Source organism: Corvus brachyrhynchos, unplaced genomic scaffold, assembly GCF_000691975.1.
Source record: "Corvus brachyrhynchos isolate BGI_N302 unplaced genomic scaffold, ASM69197v1 scaffold3, whole genome shotgun sequence".
Classification (NCBI taxonomy): domain Eukaryota; kingdom Metazoa; phylum Chordata; class Aves; order Passeriformes; family Corvidae; genus Corvus; species Corvus brachyrhynchos.
The window spans coordinates 13,400,030-13,415,082 of NW_008237619.1; the positions used below are offsets into that span (position 1 = coordinate 13,400,030).

At 50.7% G+C, this 15,053-nt stretch overlaps 1 protein-coding gene across 2 annotated transcripts; it reads left to right on the plus strand.

Annotated features, from left to right (window-relative positions):
* Nucleotides 1–3,916: 3,916 nt before the first annotated feature.
* On the plus strand, nucleotides 3,917–10,261 carry LAG3 (lymphocyte activating 3). Of its 2 annotated transcripts, XM_008631816.2 has the most exons (9): nucleotides 3,918–4,156; nucleotides 4,263–4,341; nucleotides 4,572–4,743; nucleotides 4,906–5,132; nucleotides 5,400–5,657; nucleotides 5,838–6,131; nucleotides 6,474–6,764; nucleotides 7,040–7,155; nucleotides 9,638–10,261. In XM_008631816.2, exons 2-9 carry the CDS (start codon nucleotides 4,287–4,289, stop codon nucleotides 9,743–9,745), a joined length of 1,521 nt encoding a protein of 506 aa, XP_008630038.1. In that variant the 5' UTR covers nucleotides 3,918–4,156; nucleotides 4,263–4,286; the 3' UTR covers nucleotides 9,746–10,261. The 2 variants fall into 2 exon arrangements, with proteins under 2 accessions (XP_017587501.1, XP_008630038.1); XM_017732012.1 differs by lacking the exon at nucleotides 4,263–4,341 and having other exon boundaries at nucleotides 3,917–4,235.
* The last annotated feature ends 4,792 nt before the right edge of the window (nucleotides 10,262–15,053 follow it).

Here is a 15,053-nt window from a genome sequence, read left to right on the forward strand (position 1 = left end):
CTGACTAAGGTACTGATAACCATCTCCACAGGTAGTTGTGGATGACCAAAGGGGATCCTGCAGCATCCCATCTTTCCCACAGGAAGGATCTTTTGAAAGAGAACAGTTACACACTTCTCCAGAGCGAATGCTGGCCAGATACCAGTTGCCTGCTGCCAAATATGCCCATGAATGCTGCAGATTCTCTTCAGTAATTAAGTCACCAGGGTTTTTTTAGCAGAAATGCATCCCACAGCTTCAGTCAGCACCCCCCAGTGCTGCTCCTGACTTTCTAATTCAGGTTTCTCTGGGATATTTAGCTGTCTGCTGAGGATTGTCTTGCAAAGGGTGCTTGCCTTTTAGCACTGTAAAGAAAGAGGCTGCAGATTTGTCCAAAAACCCCATAAAGCTGTGCTTTCCTGTAGGTGTTCCCATGGGATTCTGGGAAGCAGGCCACCACTAGACTCCCCTCAGCACCACATCAGAGACCCGTGGTGACTCCGGCACTGCCCATCCAGCAAAACCCTCTAAAAAGGGCCTTCAAAAAAGCCTCCCAGTCGAGCATCCAGTCACTCTTCCTGCTCCAAGATCTTCTGCAGGGGCACATTTTGCTTTCACCCAGATCTACTGAGAGCTGTGGACTTTCTCTTTTCCAATCCTCTTCTCCTCACTCCTTTTTGGGACCCGTCACCTCAGGTGGATGGGTCCCTCTGATATGTGGTATACTCTGCCCCGGGGGGATAATTTGCTGCTTCCAGGCATCACTGAGGGACAGAAAGATCTCTGGAACAGCCACTTCCTCAAAAAAGGAAGTTTGTACCCACCCTGAACTTAATTTCGTACACAGAATGCATCTCAGGTTGGTGCCCTGGTAGAAAACATCATGGCCCTCTGTGTGGATAGAGTGGTTTGCAGTGCCCTACCCCAGGATGCCCTACTTCGATGCATTTCCCCACTGTGCATTTCACACAGAGCCTGCCAAGATGTGGGCACTGGCTCCTTCTGCTTCAGGGTTCTGCTGCCTGACCCTGCTGCAGCAGCACAGTGTTGGCTTGGGGACCACTGCGTCTGTCCCAAGTGCCCAGAGAAGGGCAGCTCCACTTCTTCCCCTCTGCAGATGACCTTAGATCTCTTTTAGCTCCCTAAGCTTCCCAGTCAGTGCCAGAAGTCTTGCAGTTAATCCCAGTCTGATCCCTGGAAACCCTGCTGCCTGTGCAGGTGCCTGTTGAGTACCAACCTGCCCAGCAGCTCTTGCTCACACCACATCCTTGCCAGACTTTCCCTTCTGTTTCCCCAGGTGTGGCTGCTTTTTGTTTACAGTTCCTTGCCGTGAAGTTATTAGTTATCTCTTATTAGTAAGTAACTTTTTTTTGCCTGCTGTGTTTGCTTTTGCACTGGGCAAACAGCAATCAGGATGTTTTACACGAGGTCCTTCTGTTGAGAACTCTATCTCAGGAACACCCAGACCAGCTGATAACCCAGGCTACAAGCCACGGCGTGGTTTCTTAGGTCAGCTAAAGTCTGCATATAAATTCTGGAGCACTTCAGAAAGTCAGCATAAAGCAGAAGATTGTGACCAGTTTCAGACTTGATGCTGCAAGGGTCAAAACATGAAAGTGGAATGTCTCTGAGAAAAACATGGTATCACAGAAATCTGGAAACGCAGCGGAAAATTCCTTCGGTGACACTAACTCAATGATACTGCAGAACAGTGTTTTCTATTCCTACTTTTCTTGGTAAGGGTAGTTTGCACCTGTAAGTCATGCCAAGAGACACAAGAAAAGCGATGTATTAAGGCTGTGCACAAGGTGACTGCTGTGGGTAAGCCCGGAACCTGGCTGAAGGTACTGATGCCTGAGGCAGACAAAGGAGCATTTAGTGAGCTGGCCTCCTGTCTCCCGGGCCCTGGCCACTCCCGTTGTAGCCTGCCTGTCATTCCCCACGGCTCTGCCAGAGTCCCACGCGTGCCTGTCAGCCTCGCTGCCCAGGGGACCCACACAGGCGCTTCTGAGAAGACGTTCCCGTGCTGATCTTTCTCCGGTCACTGTTATCGCCGGGGTCCTGTTCTGGGAGATGACGAAAATGCCATTCGAGGGAGTCAGCACTTAAAGTGGGTCGTTAGAGGAACGTCACCGTGTCTTTGCTAAAGATAGCCTGGTGCTGAGTAAAACGGCGCCTCCAAAGCCTTCATTTCACAACGTGCTCACTCAGCAAAATAAGCCCTCGGCCCCAAATACACACCCCCCCTCCCCCCGCCACCCCAGTGCCAGGCAATGCCTGTCATTTTCCTGGGCATCAGTCCCTTGGGACCGCCTCTCGGGAAGAGCCAGCGGGATGGAAACACATCTGGTTTTTACAAGAGACAAGCATCTCCCAGAGCACAGATTCCACTGAGGATGGTTTGGGGAGTGAGAGGGGGACAGTGCCAGGGTGCCAAGGCTACGAGTGCAGGGAGAGCTGAGACGGAGGGGGAGAGTAGCGAGCTGGGTGTGTCCCCTGAAGAAAGCCAGGAGAGGGGGGAGCAGAGGATGCTGGACTGTGGAGCTGTTCCTGTCTCCCCACCACAGTTCCAGCTGCCTCCTCTCTCTCTCTCTCTCTCTCTCTCTCTCTTCACCCACACACTCACACCATTCTAGCGCTGCTGATTCAAGGGACAGAGAGGTTGATGTTTTCTGCTTGAACTGGTCACCACAAACTGTTTTTCTTGAACAGGAGGAAAAAACACCTCCTGACAACTGTCACAAGTTCTCCCCTATCTTCACTTGTCTCTTCCTCTCTCATGCAATCCCCTGGGCTGTGTCACACAAGAGGTCATGAAGGGCCACTACAGAGCAGTCCCTCAGGGGCATGGAGGCACACAAGGTTGCACCTGTACACCAATCCCACAACTCAGGAGGCTGGAGAGCCACGTGGGATGAAAGACCTGAGAGCTGTCACTACAACAGAGGTCTGCTGAAGTGAAGCATAGTGCTGGCTCTCTTTTATCCTCCACCTTCACCACACAGCTGAGAAAAACTAGAGAGCGAGCAAGGATCCTTCCACAGTCAAGAAGCAGCCACTATGAGTCACCTCCCTTCTCTCAGCCTCAGAAAAAGCCCAAGCCCGTGGTGGATGAGCCACCGAGGGGCTTGGGTGTCTGACACCCATCATGAAGGGCTGATTAAGTCCGAAAGAGTCAGAGCCAGTGGGTTGCTGGAAACTGTGAACACAACAGTGGGGGTTCTCTGAGACAAAAAGGGGCCCCAGGATGAGGCACATGGATGGAAATGTATTGCCCTGTGCAAAGGTCAGCAGCTGCATGGGGGCTAGGATGAGCCCCCCGAGCACATGAACTTGAGTGGGGGGGGCTGGAGCTCCTGGAGCAGGAGGGTTCCTTCCTCACACCCCTCAGAGTGCCACAGCATGCAGCCTCTCACTTCAGTGCTTATTTTTTCTCTCCTGGATGCTCCTCACTCTCTCTCCTTGGACCACCTCAGCTGTGTCCCATACTAGCCCTGGACTCTAGACTGATGAGTCACATATGCCCTGGTTGGAGCTTACCACAGACCCTTTCCTCATGCTGTCTGTGAACTGACCAATGAGAAAAAGCAGAGAAATCAGCATATTTGAAAGATTAAAGGAGGAAAAAAAAAATTACAATGATAAGAAAAACAACAAAAGAAAGAACAACAGAAAAAAGACCAACATGTTCTCAAAAGCCCTGAAAGAATTAGAGAGAATCTGTAAGAGACGGGAAGATCAAACCAAAAAAGGTAAGAGATGAAAGAAAAACATGAAGGGTACTTGCTGGGAAGTGTCTTCTACACTTTTTCCACTGGCTATATAGAAGCGAAACCTGTAAGAAAAACAACAGCGACCCAAAGAATTTCCACTAAAAGATGCTTAGAGCAGTGTCTCTGGTCCCTCCCTCCTCTGCCCTCACGTGCCTCAGGCTTGTACTGGTTTCTTGGTCATGACGCATCTTCTTAGTGATACGAGGAAATTAGCTGCCCACCTGCAATATAAAGGCATTTAAGGAAAGGCTTTGATCAGAGAGAGAGAGAGAGCATGAGAGCAAGCACATCCCACTGACCCCTCTGTGCTCGCCCACCCACTCTAACACCTGCTTTGCCCATGCCTCATTTTTGCTGATCTCCTTCAAGCTTTGGGCCTCATCAAGCACAGACCTGAGTGAGAGGCAGACCCTCTCCTGGATGCCACCATGAGACTGGTGTTCCTGGTACTGTTCCTCACCTTCACTCTGCTAGCTTTCACTGGTAAGAGGGGCTGAACATACTGGGGAGGCAGCCCCTCTCCTGGATGCCACCATGAGACTGGTGTTCCTGGTACTGTTCCTCACCTTCACTCTGCTAGCTTTCACTGGTAAGAGGGGCTGAACATACTGGGGAGGGCAGACTAGCTCAGTAAGCTGAGTCTGGGGGTTACTTGATCCCTGGAAAGGCTGGAAGGGAGAGTTTGTGCCTTTCCAACTCCACAGAAGGTGACCGGATATCACCCCATATTCTAACCCACCCTGGCAAAGACGTCAATCCCACCCCAGAGTGGGATAATATTGAGTCCCACTCTTTGCTCAACTCTTCATCTTGTTACAGCTGGCCACATTCTACCAGGATTATCGGAGGGGAGAAGCAGGGAGCAGAAAGTGTGGGTCAGAGAGGGGAGTTCAGCCATGCTGCCCTGCCCCCTGAGCCCCAGAAAGACGAGGGGGAGCTCGAAGCAGCTGCCTGACAAGATATCTGTGGTGTGGAAACGGCATGGGGGAAGGTATGCCAGGGCCAAAAGAGATATGAGTCCTTCTGGGGGGACTGGGGAGGGTTGGAGGCCCTTTGAGCCCCTTTTCTCCTTCTCCACATTCCCTCACTCCTGCCCCCTCCCTTGATCTCATGTTTGCCTCTGGCATGAGCTGCTCACTTGTCCTGCTTGCAGTGTGCACCAGGAGCCACATGTGGTGCTGGAAGTGGGGTACTCGGGCCTGCAGAAGACAGCACTGCTCATGAAGCCCCGGGTGTCACTCCAGGACTCTGCCTTACGCAATGGCAATTTCTCCCTGCGGATCGACCCCGTCCGGAGCGAGGATGTTGGGCTGTACGAGGCATGGGTGAAATACAACACAGAGGTCCACAGCTGCCATGTGGAGCTGGGGGTAATCACAGGTAGGAGAGGATGGAATACCTGGAGAATGTTGATTTTAGGACCGGGGAGGTTGTAAAGGTGGGATAGGGTGGGGATGTCATGTTTGGCAGGGCAGGTTGGAGTACAGGCAGCACCCTCCAGAAAGTGCAGTTTCCTGCTGTCTGCCCTCAGCTCTGAAGGGACAGCTGAGGGATAAAGTTAGGACAGGGAGGGCACAAAGGGATGGTTTGGTAGTTCCCCTGTGACCTTAGCTCACCCCCCAACCCAACACCTTCTTCTTTTTGCAGTAACCTTCAGTCCATCCAACCCTGTGATAGAAAATGAGCTGCTCTTGATGAGCTGCAACTCCAGCCACCGGGCCAGCCTTGTGGAGACATGCTGGTTCCATAAGGAGCACCTGGGCCCCACCTCCAGGACCTTCTGCTCCTCGCCCGGGGCTCTCTCCATCCTCCATCCAGCCATGAGTGATGCGGGCTCCTGGCGCTGCCAGCTTCGGTACTCTGATAAGGAGATCATTTCTGCCACATACAACCTGCAAGTACTAGGTGAGCTCAACCTCTGTGTTGATACACCAGCATCCCCAAGCCGATCCCCTTGATGTGCCTGACTAACCCCAGTGGCCCCAGCTTCCCAGCTCCTACCTTGTCCTCACTTCCCAGGTCAGTCACCTCCCTGAGGAGCTCTTTCCAGGCACCACCCCACATTATCTTCTTTCTCTGGCTCAGGTTTCGATGGCCCCACCAACCCTGTGGTCTATGCTGCAGCTGGCTCTGCAGCCGATCTGCCGTGCACTCTGAGCTACCTTCCCAGTGCCTTTGGGATGAACGTGGTGGCAGCCCACTGGAGCCACCTTGCAGGAGGACATTTGCAAGACTGGGACATCTCCCAGAATCTGAGCAGCAGAAGCTTCCCCTTGCATCTCCCCGCAGTGGGGCTGGGTGATGCAGGGCAGTACCGCTGCGCTGTCTCTGTGGGCCACAGGACAATCAGCAGGGACGTGACCTTGGCCGTGGTTACAGGTGAGAGGAGAGACTGGGAGGTGTTTTGCCCCTCTGGAGTCCCTCACTGTAGATAAACCTCCCCACCTGTCAGTGCAATGAGCAGGGATAGCTCCTGGTTATGTGTTCCCACCCTGGGGCAGGAAACAAGACCTCTGTTCAGGGCACTGCACTACATTGGACTCTGTTGGAATCAGGAGTTTTCCTGGGTGACTTGATTATTCCTCTTAAGACTGAGAAAGACAAAGAAAATAAATTAGAGGAAGTAATAAAGAAGAGATGCAATAGAAGAAGGATGGATGAGGAAGAGATGTGGACATGCCTGTAGTCTTTCTTGAGGTTACTTTTTTCCCTTTGCCGCAGTGACTCCGAGCATCCAAGGACCGGTTTCTGAGGGGAATCGTTTGCTGCTCATCTGCCACCTCACGCACTCCCAAGGACATGAACGTTTCCAGTGGAAGCACCTTGACTCAGCCCCCACTAAGAGCAAGCTGGCTGTGGCTACTCCCAGTAACTTGGAGGGCCACAGTTCCCAGATGGGACCCATCTTGGAAATACCCCAAGTGTCACAAAAGGACATGGGCACCTGGGAATGCAGTGTATACGGCCCAGAAGGCAGACTGGGAGCAGTGGAGTATGACCTGCAGATCACAGGTACTGTTCCCCATGGGTCTGTAAACAGCCTCTTCTGCTCACCCTACTTAGTTCTCTGGTGCCCTTTCCTCTCTCAGCCTCACCCTGTCCTTCTCCTCTTGGACCACTTGGATCCCATCTTCTTGTCATCCTCTCCCAGCTTTCACCAGTTCCGCATGTTGCTCCATCCAGTTCCCCTCACTCTTTCCCATTTTGCCTGTTGTTGTGCAGTCCCAGCCTTTCCTCGGTGCAAAATCAACTGTCCCTTCCTTCCTAACCGTGGTTCCTCCTCACAGGTGCCCAGGTCTCCAGCGCTCCCTCTATCTTCAGTGGGCAGGTTACTTTTGGGCTCACACTCACCCTCTTCCTCCTGCTTGCTGTTTGTGTTGTGGCTCTGGCCCTACAAAAAAGGGTAAGTGTCCATCACCCCGTTTCTGTTATTTTTCCTGTACATCCACCCTTATTTGACCGGAGTACTCCAGAGACAGCAGTGAAAGGTCCTGGGGACACAGTGGCCAGAGGAGGCATGGGGCTGTGGCAGCCTGCTGAGGGTGTCATGGACACAGAGTGAAAGCTGTACCCGGGACATTGGCAGGCCTGGCTAACCATGGCATTCCTCTGGGGGCAGGTCAGACACCTCAGAGAAGGAAGAAAACCTCCTAAGAGACAATCACAGCCCAGCTTTGTTTATTCCCCCAGAGATCAAGCCACTCTGTAGTAGAGGAGGGCTAATTTCCAGGCTTTTGTAGATGTCCTCTCTCTCTCATTCCTTAGTGGGATGCTTTAATGTAACCATCTCCTGTTCTGTATCAATGCCTGCTGGTGCCCAGACTTGGATCTCAATGCAGGGCTGTTGTTTCTGGCTCAGCCCTCACACCTCAGCTCTCAGCTTCTGGCAACTTAGTGCCCTTCATTTGCTCAGCTTTTTCCAGTATCTCATCCTCTGAAAACTCTACCTTGCCTTTATGACCCCCAAGACCAGGCCAGGACTAATCCTTCCCCAGTATGTCAAAAAAAAATGTGCAAACAAGTCAGACCATTTCTCTGCAGTTTTCATATTATTGCTCTGCAAATAACATGGCAAAATCACCCTTCAGGGTTTCCTTTTGAAGGCAAGGGACACCTTTGGGGAGTAGCTGTGATGCAGCTGCCTCCTACTTAGCCTCATGGAAAGGGCCCACAATGACAATTCTAGTGGGGAAGGGGCTGGGCAATTAGAGGGAGATAAGTTTGGGAGAGCTTACCCTGGTGAAAGAGCTGGGAGCCTTGAAACTGCCTTGAGCTGAAGATGAGGGATGTGACAGAACTGATGAAAAGTCTTAGCAAGTCCCAGTGGCTGGAGACTGAAGGCAGGCAGCATCACAAAAGAAGCAAGGTGGAAATTTTTTAAAAACCACTGTGGGTAGTGCAAGAGCAGCTTGTGACAGGTTCTTTGTCATCCGTCCTTAATCAGCACTGATGGTAAAGGATAATATGAGACAGAAATCTATGGCTTTTGTGTGACTCTCTAGACTGCGCAAGCCCAGGGCAAGGTGATCAGAACGAATCTTTCTGGCCCAAAACCTTGGAGAGGAGCCCCTTGACAGTGTATCTGTAAAGCCTCAGCTAGCAGCAAATAGGATACCTGCGTGTCCAGCTGTTTGCTTACACAGCTCTCATCCCACCAGGATATTCACCACCCCCAAGCATTCACATATGGCCCCATGGCCCTGCTGTGCTGAGCAAGCCAGGCTCCCATGTTTCAGCACAGGTCCTCTATCCATGGGTGTTCCTCGACTGGCTTCAGATGGCCCTGCTTTAGCAGGGGGGTTGGGCTGGATCATCTCCAAAGGTCCTTCTGAACCCAACCGCCCTGTGATTCTGTGATTCACACCCTTCTCTGCACAGACTCCCTGCTGGGCTCATCCTCCGTCTGAGAGCAGATGAGGTGCCTTGAGCAGAGATATCAGCTCTTCTCTGGTTCTCTCCCTCTCTCTGCTGGCATCCTCTGAGATTACATTTGCTGTTCCTGCGCTGGTTGGACACCGGATGCTCTGCACGGTGTATCATGCACACCCAATGGGCTGTTGCCCACACATGAGGAATTCCCATTCCAATTCCCTGACCCTATCAATGTCTGATCAGTACTGTTGCATTTCATTGATCTGTCATTCAGCTTAGTGCTCCATTCTCCTAAAACATCTGGGTCTTGCGTGACGTTCTCATCCTCTTATTCCAAATGAGGCTCCTCAACTTTGCCAGCTGCCCAACTCATTAGCGCTTTCACACTCTCTGTACCAATAGTGACTGGTCTTTGAAGACTCATGCTTTTCATTTCCCTTCAGCCTGGCAGAAACCTGTCAGCGATACCCCAGTCCCTTCCTCTTAGCCGAGATCACACCTACCAAGCCATTATCTAGCTAATCTCACCCTTCTTGCTGTACTGACTGTGTGTCACCCTATACTTTGCTGCTATCAGGAGCCCTGAGATCTACGTGTTTTTCACTGTCTAGAAAGTCACTTGTGAAAGTGGTTCTGTCTTTAATTTGTTCTTATCTCATTTTGCACAAGCCTTCATGCCTTTATTGCCTCTCTCCGAAAAGGCGTTTTAAAGTCTCGCACACCATCAAACCTGACAGTGGCCTGACCACTGCCCAGATCAGTCTTTGCTCTCCCTTAGACATGTCCTGCTTTGTTATTCCTGATGCCCATGACACCACAGAAGATCGTGTTGAACCAGCATTCCCCAGAAGATATTGCCTGTATCAGAGAGTGTCTTCTTCCCTGGCTCTGGGACGGAATGGGAGCCTTATGGTTGAAAGCAGCAGGACTCTCTTCCATGGCAGGGAGAAGCCCAGACTTGTGCCATTCAGTCTCTCTCTCCTGTCTGATGTAGCCTCTTGCTTCCCTTTCAGGCGCAGACTCCTGCCTTCCCAGCACTGGAAGGGATGTTTGCAGCCAATGTGCCGTGGAAGTTGATGGAGGAAAACCAGAAAGGGAAGATCCAGCAAACGGAGTGCTGATGGAAGCAGGGACATTGGGGCTAGGCTGCATGGGAGGATGAAACTCTGTGTGCCACGCTGCAGAGAGATGGGCACCATGCAGACCTCTCAGGAGGGACTAGCGATGGCATGAGCAATGCAGGAGACCTTGGGAGCTCTGTACCTGCAGAGGGGCTGGAAGCTGCAGCCAGGGCAAGGCAGATTCACCCCTGCAGTCAAGTGGCCAGCAGCAGAGATGCTTTGGAGCTGTTGGGAGTATTTGAGCCAGTAGCTACTGCTTGCTTTGGTGCCACATCTCTGTCCCACTCTTTGCCCCTCCTTCATGGCCTCCCTCTCAGTCTTTCTCTGGTGGAACACTTGGATGCAGGACATGGCTGGAATTCATCTCCCCTGCAGCCTGACAATGTTTTCTCCCCCATGCTCACTCTCTTCTCTTCTCCCTCTCCCTGCACTGCCCTGCTCACTGCCCTGTTGCACATTTTGAGCATTTTAACTTATTAGAAACTCATTTTAGAACTTAAAATAAATCCATGGGACAAAAAACCCGTTGACCCCTGCGTGTGCTTGTGGAGGATCGCTCCTATTTGACCGAGCCGGGTGTACCTCTGTCTGTGTGAAGCCATTTCTAAGGCTTTTGCTGCCTTCTCTTTCTCTTTCAATTCTGTTCTATTGAAGTTGCCTGTTCATTTCTGACATTTTCACAGTGGGGAAGGGGAAATTAAATGCCACTAGAGAAGGAAGAATCACAGGTTCAGTCTCTCCTTTTTGCTGTGTTTGAGAGCCTTCTTTTCTTTTTTTCTCCCATCTGGCTGTCCTTGTTCATTCATTCATTTATTCCTTTAGTCCTCACATTTTCCTGAAAGATCTACAAGTGATGTTATGGCTCTTTGTCACTCTCCTCCTGCTAAGGATGTACTTAGCAATGTAAGCACAAGTCTGCCAGGCCCTACCTCTCAAGACCTTCAGTGTGTTTAGGTTTCAGGTAGTCAGAGAATGCTCTTCACATCCCCTCTGAACAGCCACGGAGGACTGTGGTGCTGCTCTTGAACAGCCATTGAATGCCACCCCAGAAGAAACACTTACTGGTAACGAGAGTCACGTGTGATTTCTCCCATATGAGTCTCCAGGCTGTGGCTGCTCCATGTTCAGGATGGAAGATTCTCTTGACTTGAGAGAAGGTCACCACAGCCAGGCCAGCTTTTCATTACTTCGGCAGGTACATGAACAGACCTTCTTACTGTGTGGCTCTCACCTTCTCTCCCCAAAAGGTTCAGGCACTCAGGTAGTGAATCCACTCTGGGATACTTAGACTGTAGATAGTGCAGCAGCACCCAAAAGTCACAACTAGCCTGCTCCAGGGAGCACATCTGGACTCCACAGCTCTTCAGCTACTCAGCTATCCCTGTGTTTCACTGAAAATGACACTCCTTTCTCCACTGAATCCTAGAGAAGTGCAGCAGAGCTGCGAGGTAGACTTGTCTGCTTCAACCACCACATGCAATTTCAGGCAGACCGTGGAGCAGAACCAACATAAGGCAAGACAGTCCAGTGTGGTACCAGCATCTTCCTAGGCAGATGATAATGCTGCAATTTTTTTTCAGGTTGGAGTGATCTGTCTAGCTCAATCACCTCCCTCTGCCAGATGCTTTGGAGGTAGAGAAGAGGTTGGTTAACCCCTGTGGGGCTGAGGGGCAATCCAGTATTCATCAGGACCACATCATATTCTCTCAGTGCCTGGCAGTGGTTTGCTCTCTCTTCTCACACACAATGGGATGCTCTTTCCTCCTGTGGGTAGCACTTTCAGCATTACCTGTTACCAGCCTGGATGCTCTCATTGCTCAGATTTGCACCTGGTCTGTCTTTAAACCTCCCTTTTTCCTTGTACTCTCTGGCTTCCTCTGGCAATCAGTCCTCAGGTCTGCTTATTCACTGTGTGAAAATGGTTCCTCTCTCAGTTTTGAATTGAAAGCTTTCCACTTTCACCATCCCTTTTCTTTTCTCCTGTCACAAAGGCTGGGAAAAGAGGGACTCACAGATCTATCATACCTTGGATGGTCATTATTTTACCACGTTTTATCACATCCCCTTTTTTGTTATTTCCCCATCCCCTCCTGACTCACTGCCTTTCAGGTACAAATCCCAGATTTTGGGACTTTCTCTCTGACAGTTTCCATCTGACAGTGACCATCTCTATGCATGGTCAATTCTGCTTGGGTCCTTTGCTCTGGAAGAGGAGGCAGCAGCCCGGCAGGGGAGCGGTGCTGGTTTACACGGAGACACAGAGCCTTTCTCTGCATTACTTCCACCCAGCCCTTTGATGTTTTGTCTGCTCCTCTGACAGAAGTTCAACAACACTGAGCTTGTACCCAGCTGTTCACTGTGCCTGTCATGACAGGCAGATGCCTGACATGGTGCAGTTACAGTGAGCAAAAGCCTGGAAGTATTTATGCAGTTTAGATTTTCCTTCTAAGGAAATATGAAAATATTTCCAAATCAAGATGGCACAAGGCAAGTCAGTAGAGTTGAGGTGGAAGGACCAAGAGTCTGTACAATAAAGCAAACAAATCTGGAAATCTGTTTCAAGTGGAGTCAATAAATAGAAACAGGAAATAGAGCAAATGACACGTGAAGGAAAGAGACCTGATGCTTTTCCTTAAGGATACAGCTACAGGTACAAAACCCAGATAAGTATTTTCAGCATACCAGAATGTGGTGGTTGAACCTGGCTGGGTCAAACCACCAAAGCCACTCTATCACTCCTTTCTCTAACTGTAAGGGAGACAGAAAGTATAACAAGAGGCTTGTTGGTCCAGATAAGGACAGGGAGACATCACTCACTGATTGTCATCACAGGCAAAACAGACTTGCCATGGGGAAATTATTTGAATTTATTACCAATTAATCAAATCAAAGCAGGATATTGAGAAAATAAACTCAAATCTTAAAAGACCTCCTCCATCCCACCCTCCATTCTCCCAAGGCTTAATTTCACTCCCAATTTTCTCTACCTCCTCCCCCACAGCAGCGCAGGGGGACAGGGAATGGGGGTTGCAGTCAGTTCATCCCATGTTATCTCTGCCCCACCTTCCTCAGAGGGAGGACTCCTCACACTCCTCCCCTGCTCTAGGGTGGGGTCCTTCCCACAGGAGACTGCCCTTCACCAACTCCTCCCACGAGTCCTTCCCACAAGCCACAGTTCTTCACAAAGTGCTCCAGTGGGTGTCCCCCATGGGGTCACCAGTCCCACCAGCAAGCCTGCTCCAGTATGGGCTTTTCTCCACAGAGCCACAGGTCCTGCCAGGACCCTGCTCCGGTGTGGGCTTCCTACAGGGTCACAGCTTCCTTTGAGCATTCACCTGCTCTGCTATGGGGCTCTTCCACGGGCTGCAGGTGGATCTCTGCTCCCCCATGGACGTCCATGGGCTTCAGGGGCACATCCTGCCTCACCATGGGCTGCACCATGGGCTGTAGGGGAATCTCAGCTCTGGTGGCTGGAGCACCTCCTGCCCTTCCTTCTGCACATTCTCCTGCTCTGCTATGGGGCTCTTCCATGGGCTGCAGGTGGATCTCTGCTCCCCCATGGACGTCCATGGGCTTCAGGGGCACATCCTGCCTCACCATGGGCTGCACCATGGGCTGTAGGGGAATCTCAGCTCTGGTGGCTGGAGCACCTCCTGCCCTTCCTTCTGCACTGACCTTGGTGTCTGCAGGGTTATTCCTATCACATATCCTCACTCCTCTCTCTGGCTGCAGTTGTTAATTTTCTTTTTCATCCCTCTTAACCGTGTTATCCCAGAGGCTGTACCACCATCACCCACCCATGGGCTCAGCCTTGGCCAGTAAAGGGTCTGTCTTGGACCAGCTGGCACTGGCTGTATCTATCACAGGGGAAGCTTCTGGTAGCTTCTCACAGAAGCCAACTCTGTAGTTCCCCAGCTATCTAGACCTTGCCACAAAAACTCATTGCACAGTGGATGAAAACTTTTTAAAAAACACAGGAAATCCAGTGGATTCCCTTTTAGCAGAGAGGAGGGCTTAAGGAATGCAAAGAAAGTGTTATGCATGCAAATTCCTTTGTGTAGGATTCCTCCAGAAGGAATAGGAAGAAAATCTTTAATCCCAAACTAATTTTTTTTCAGTAAGAAAGATCAGCATCATTAGAAAAAATCATAACTATGTCCAGATGTTCTGGATCCCAGACTTCTGAGGGATTTACAGTGAGAGGCTAAGTGCTAGCAAATAGCATAATCTGACAAAGGAACAACAAGAAAAACACACCTATTGTGGTCTTTGTGCATTCTGCACAGCCTTTTAAAAACAATAAAAAGTTAAAACCAGATCTCGAATTATGTAGGATACTAAGGCACACTGGGTTTTATACTTGCTTGTCAAATTTATGGGAACAATATCAGCACCAATCCTGAAAAAACCCCACAACTTGGTACTCTGCTTGTATTTCTTCAACACTTCGATGAATAAACCCAAAATATATTGGGTTTTTCATTTGCCTTCTAAAGGTAAAACTGTCAAACCAAGCTCCTTATGGGAATGCTGTTGTTCTGGGTACTGCATCTTGTGCCACCCACTAAGTTCCAAAGCATCTGGGACAGTCTTTTCATAGTTGTGGATTCCATCACGCTCAAGAGTTTCTCTCCTAGGTTTCCATCCCGCTGGCCTGCCAGTTCAATGTGACTCCCTCCAGAAGCTGTCATTTGGCGTGATCTGAAAAGGGTGTCACTCCCACCTGAATGGATGGGTCTCACAGGGTCTCATGGTGGGAGGACGCAGGACACTCCTGGCGCCCAGGAACACAGGAGGTCACACACAAGGGCAGATTTTACAAGGATTTGGTAATTCTCATTCTTACTGAGGTTTCTCATGGTCCTCTTCTTTTACAAGCACTGTGTGTCTTCTCTCTTGTCACCAGGTCAGCATTCCCCCTTTTTGCATGGAAAATGACCCAGGTTTTGGACCAAGAAGGACGCACCAGCAAGCTCCCTAACAAGCCTTGGGGGCTGTCAGGAGCTCAGTTAGGACCCCTGCTCAGGCACTCCCCAGCCCTTCAAAATCCTGAATTAGCTATAAGGAAGAAACTCCTCACTGTGAGGGTGGCGAGATGCAGGAGCAGGTTGCCCAGAGAAGCCGGGGATGCCCCATCCGCGGCAGTGTTCACGGCCAGGTTGGATCGTGGTCTATTGGAAGGTGTTCCTGCCCAGGGCAGGATGCTGGCCTGGATGATCTTTAAGGTTCCTTCCAACGCCAACCTCTCTGTGATTCCGTGAGCTCCCGCGGCCGGCCGAGCTCCGCTGTCCGCGGCAGGTCCTTTGCC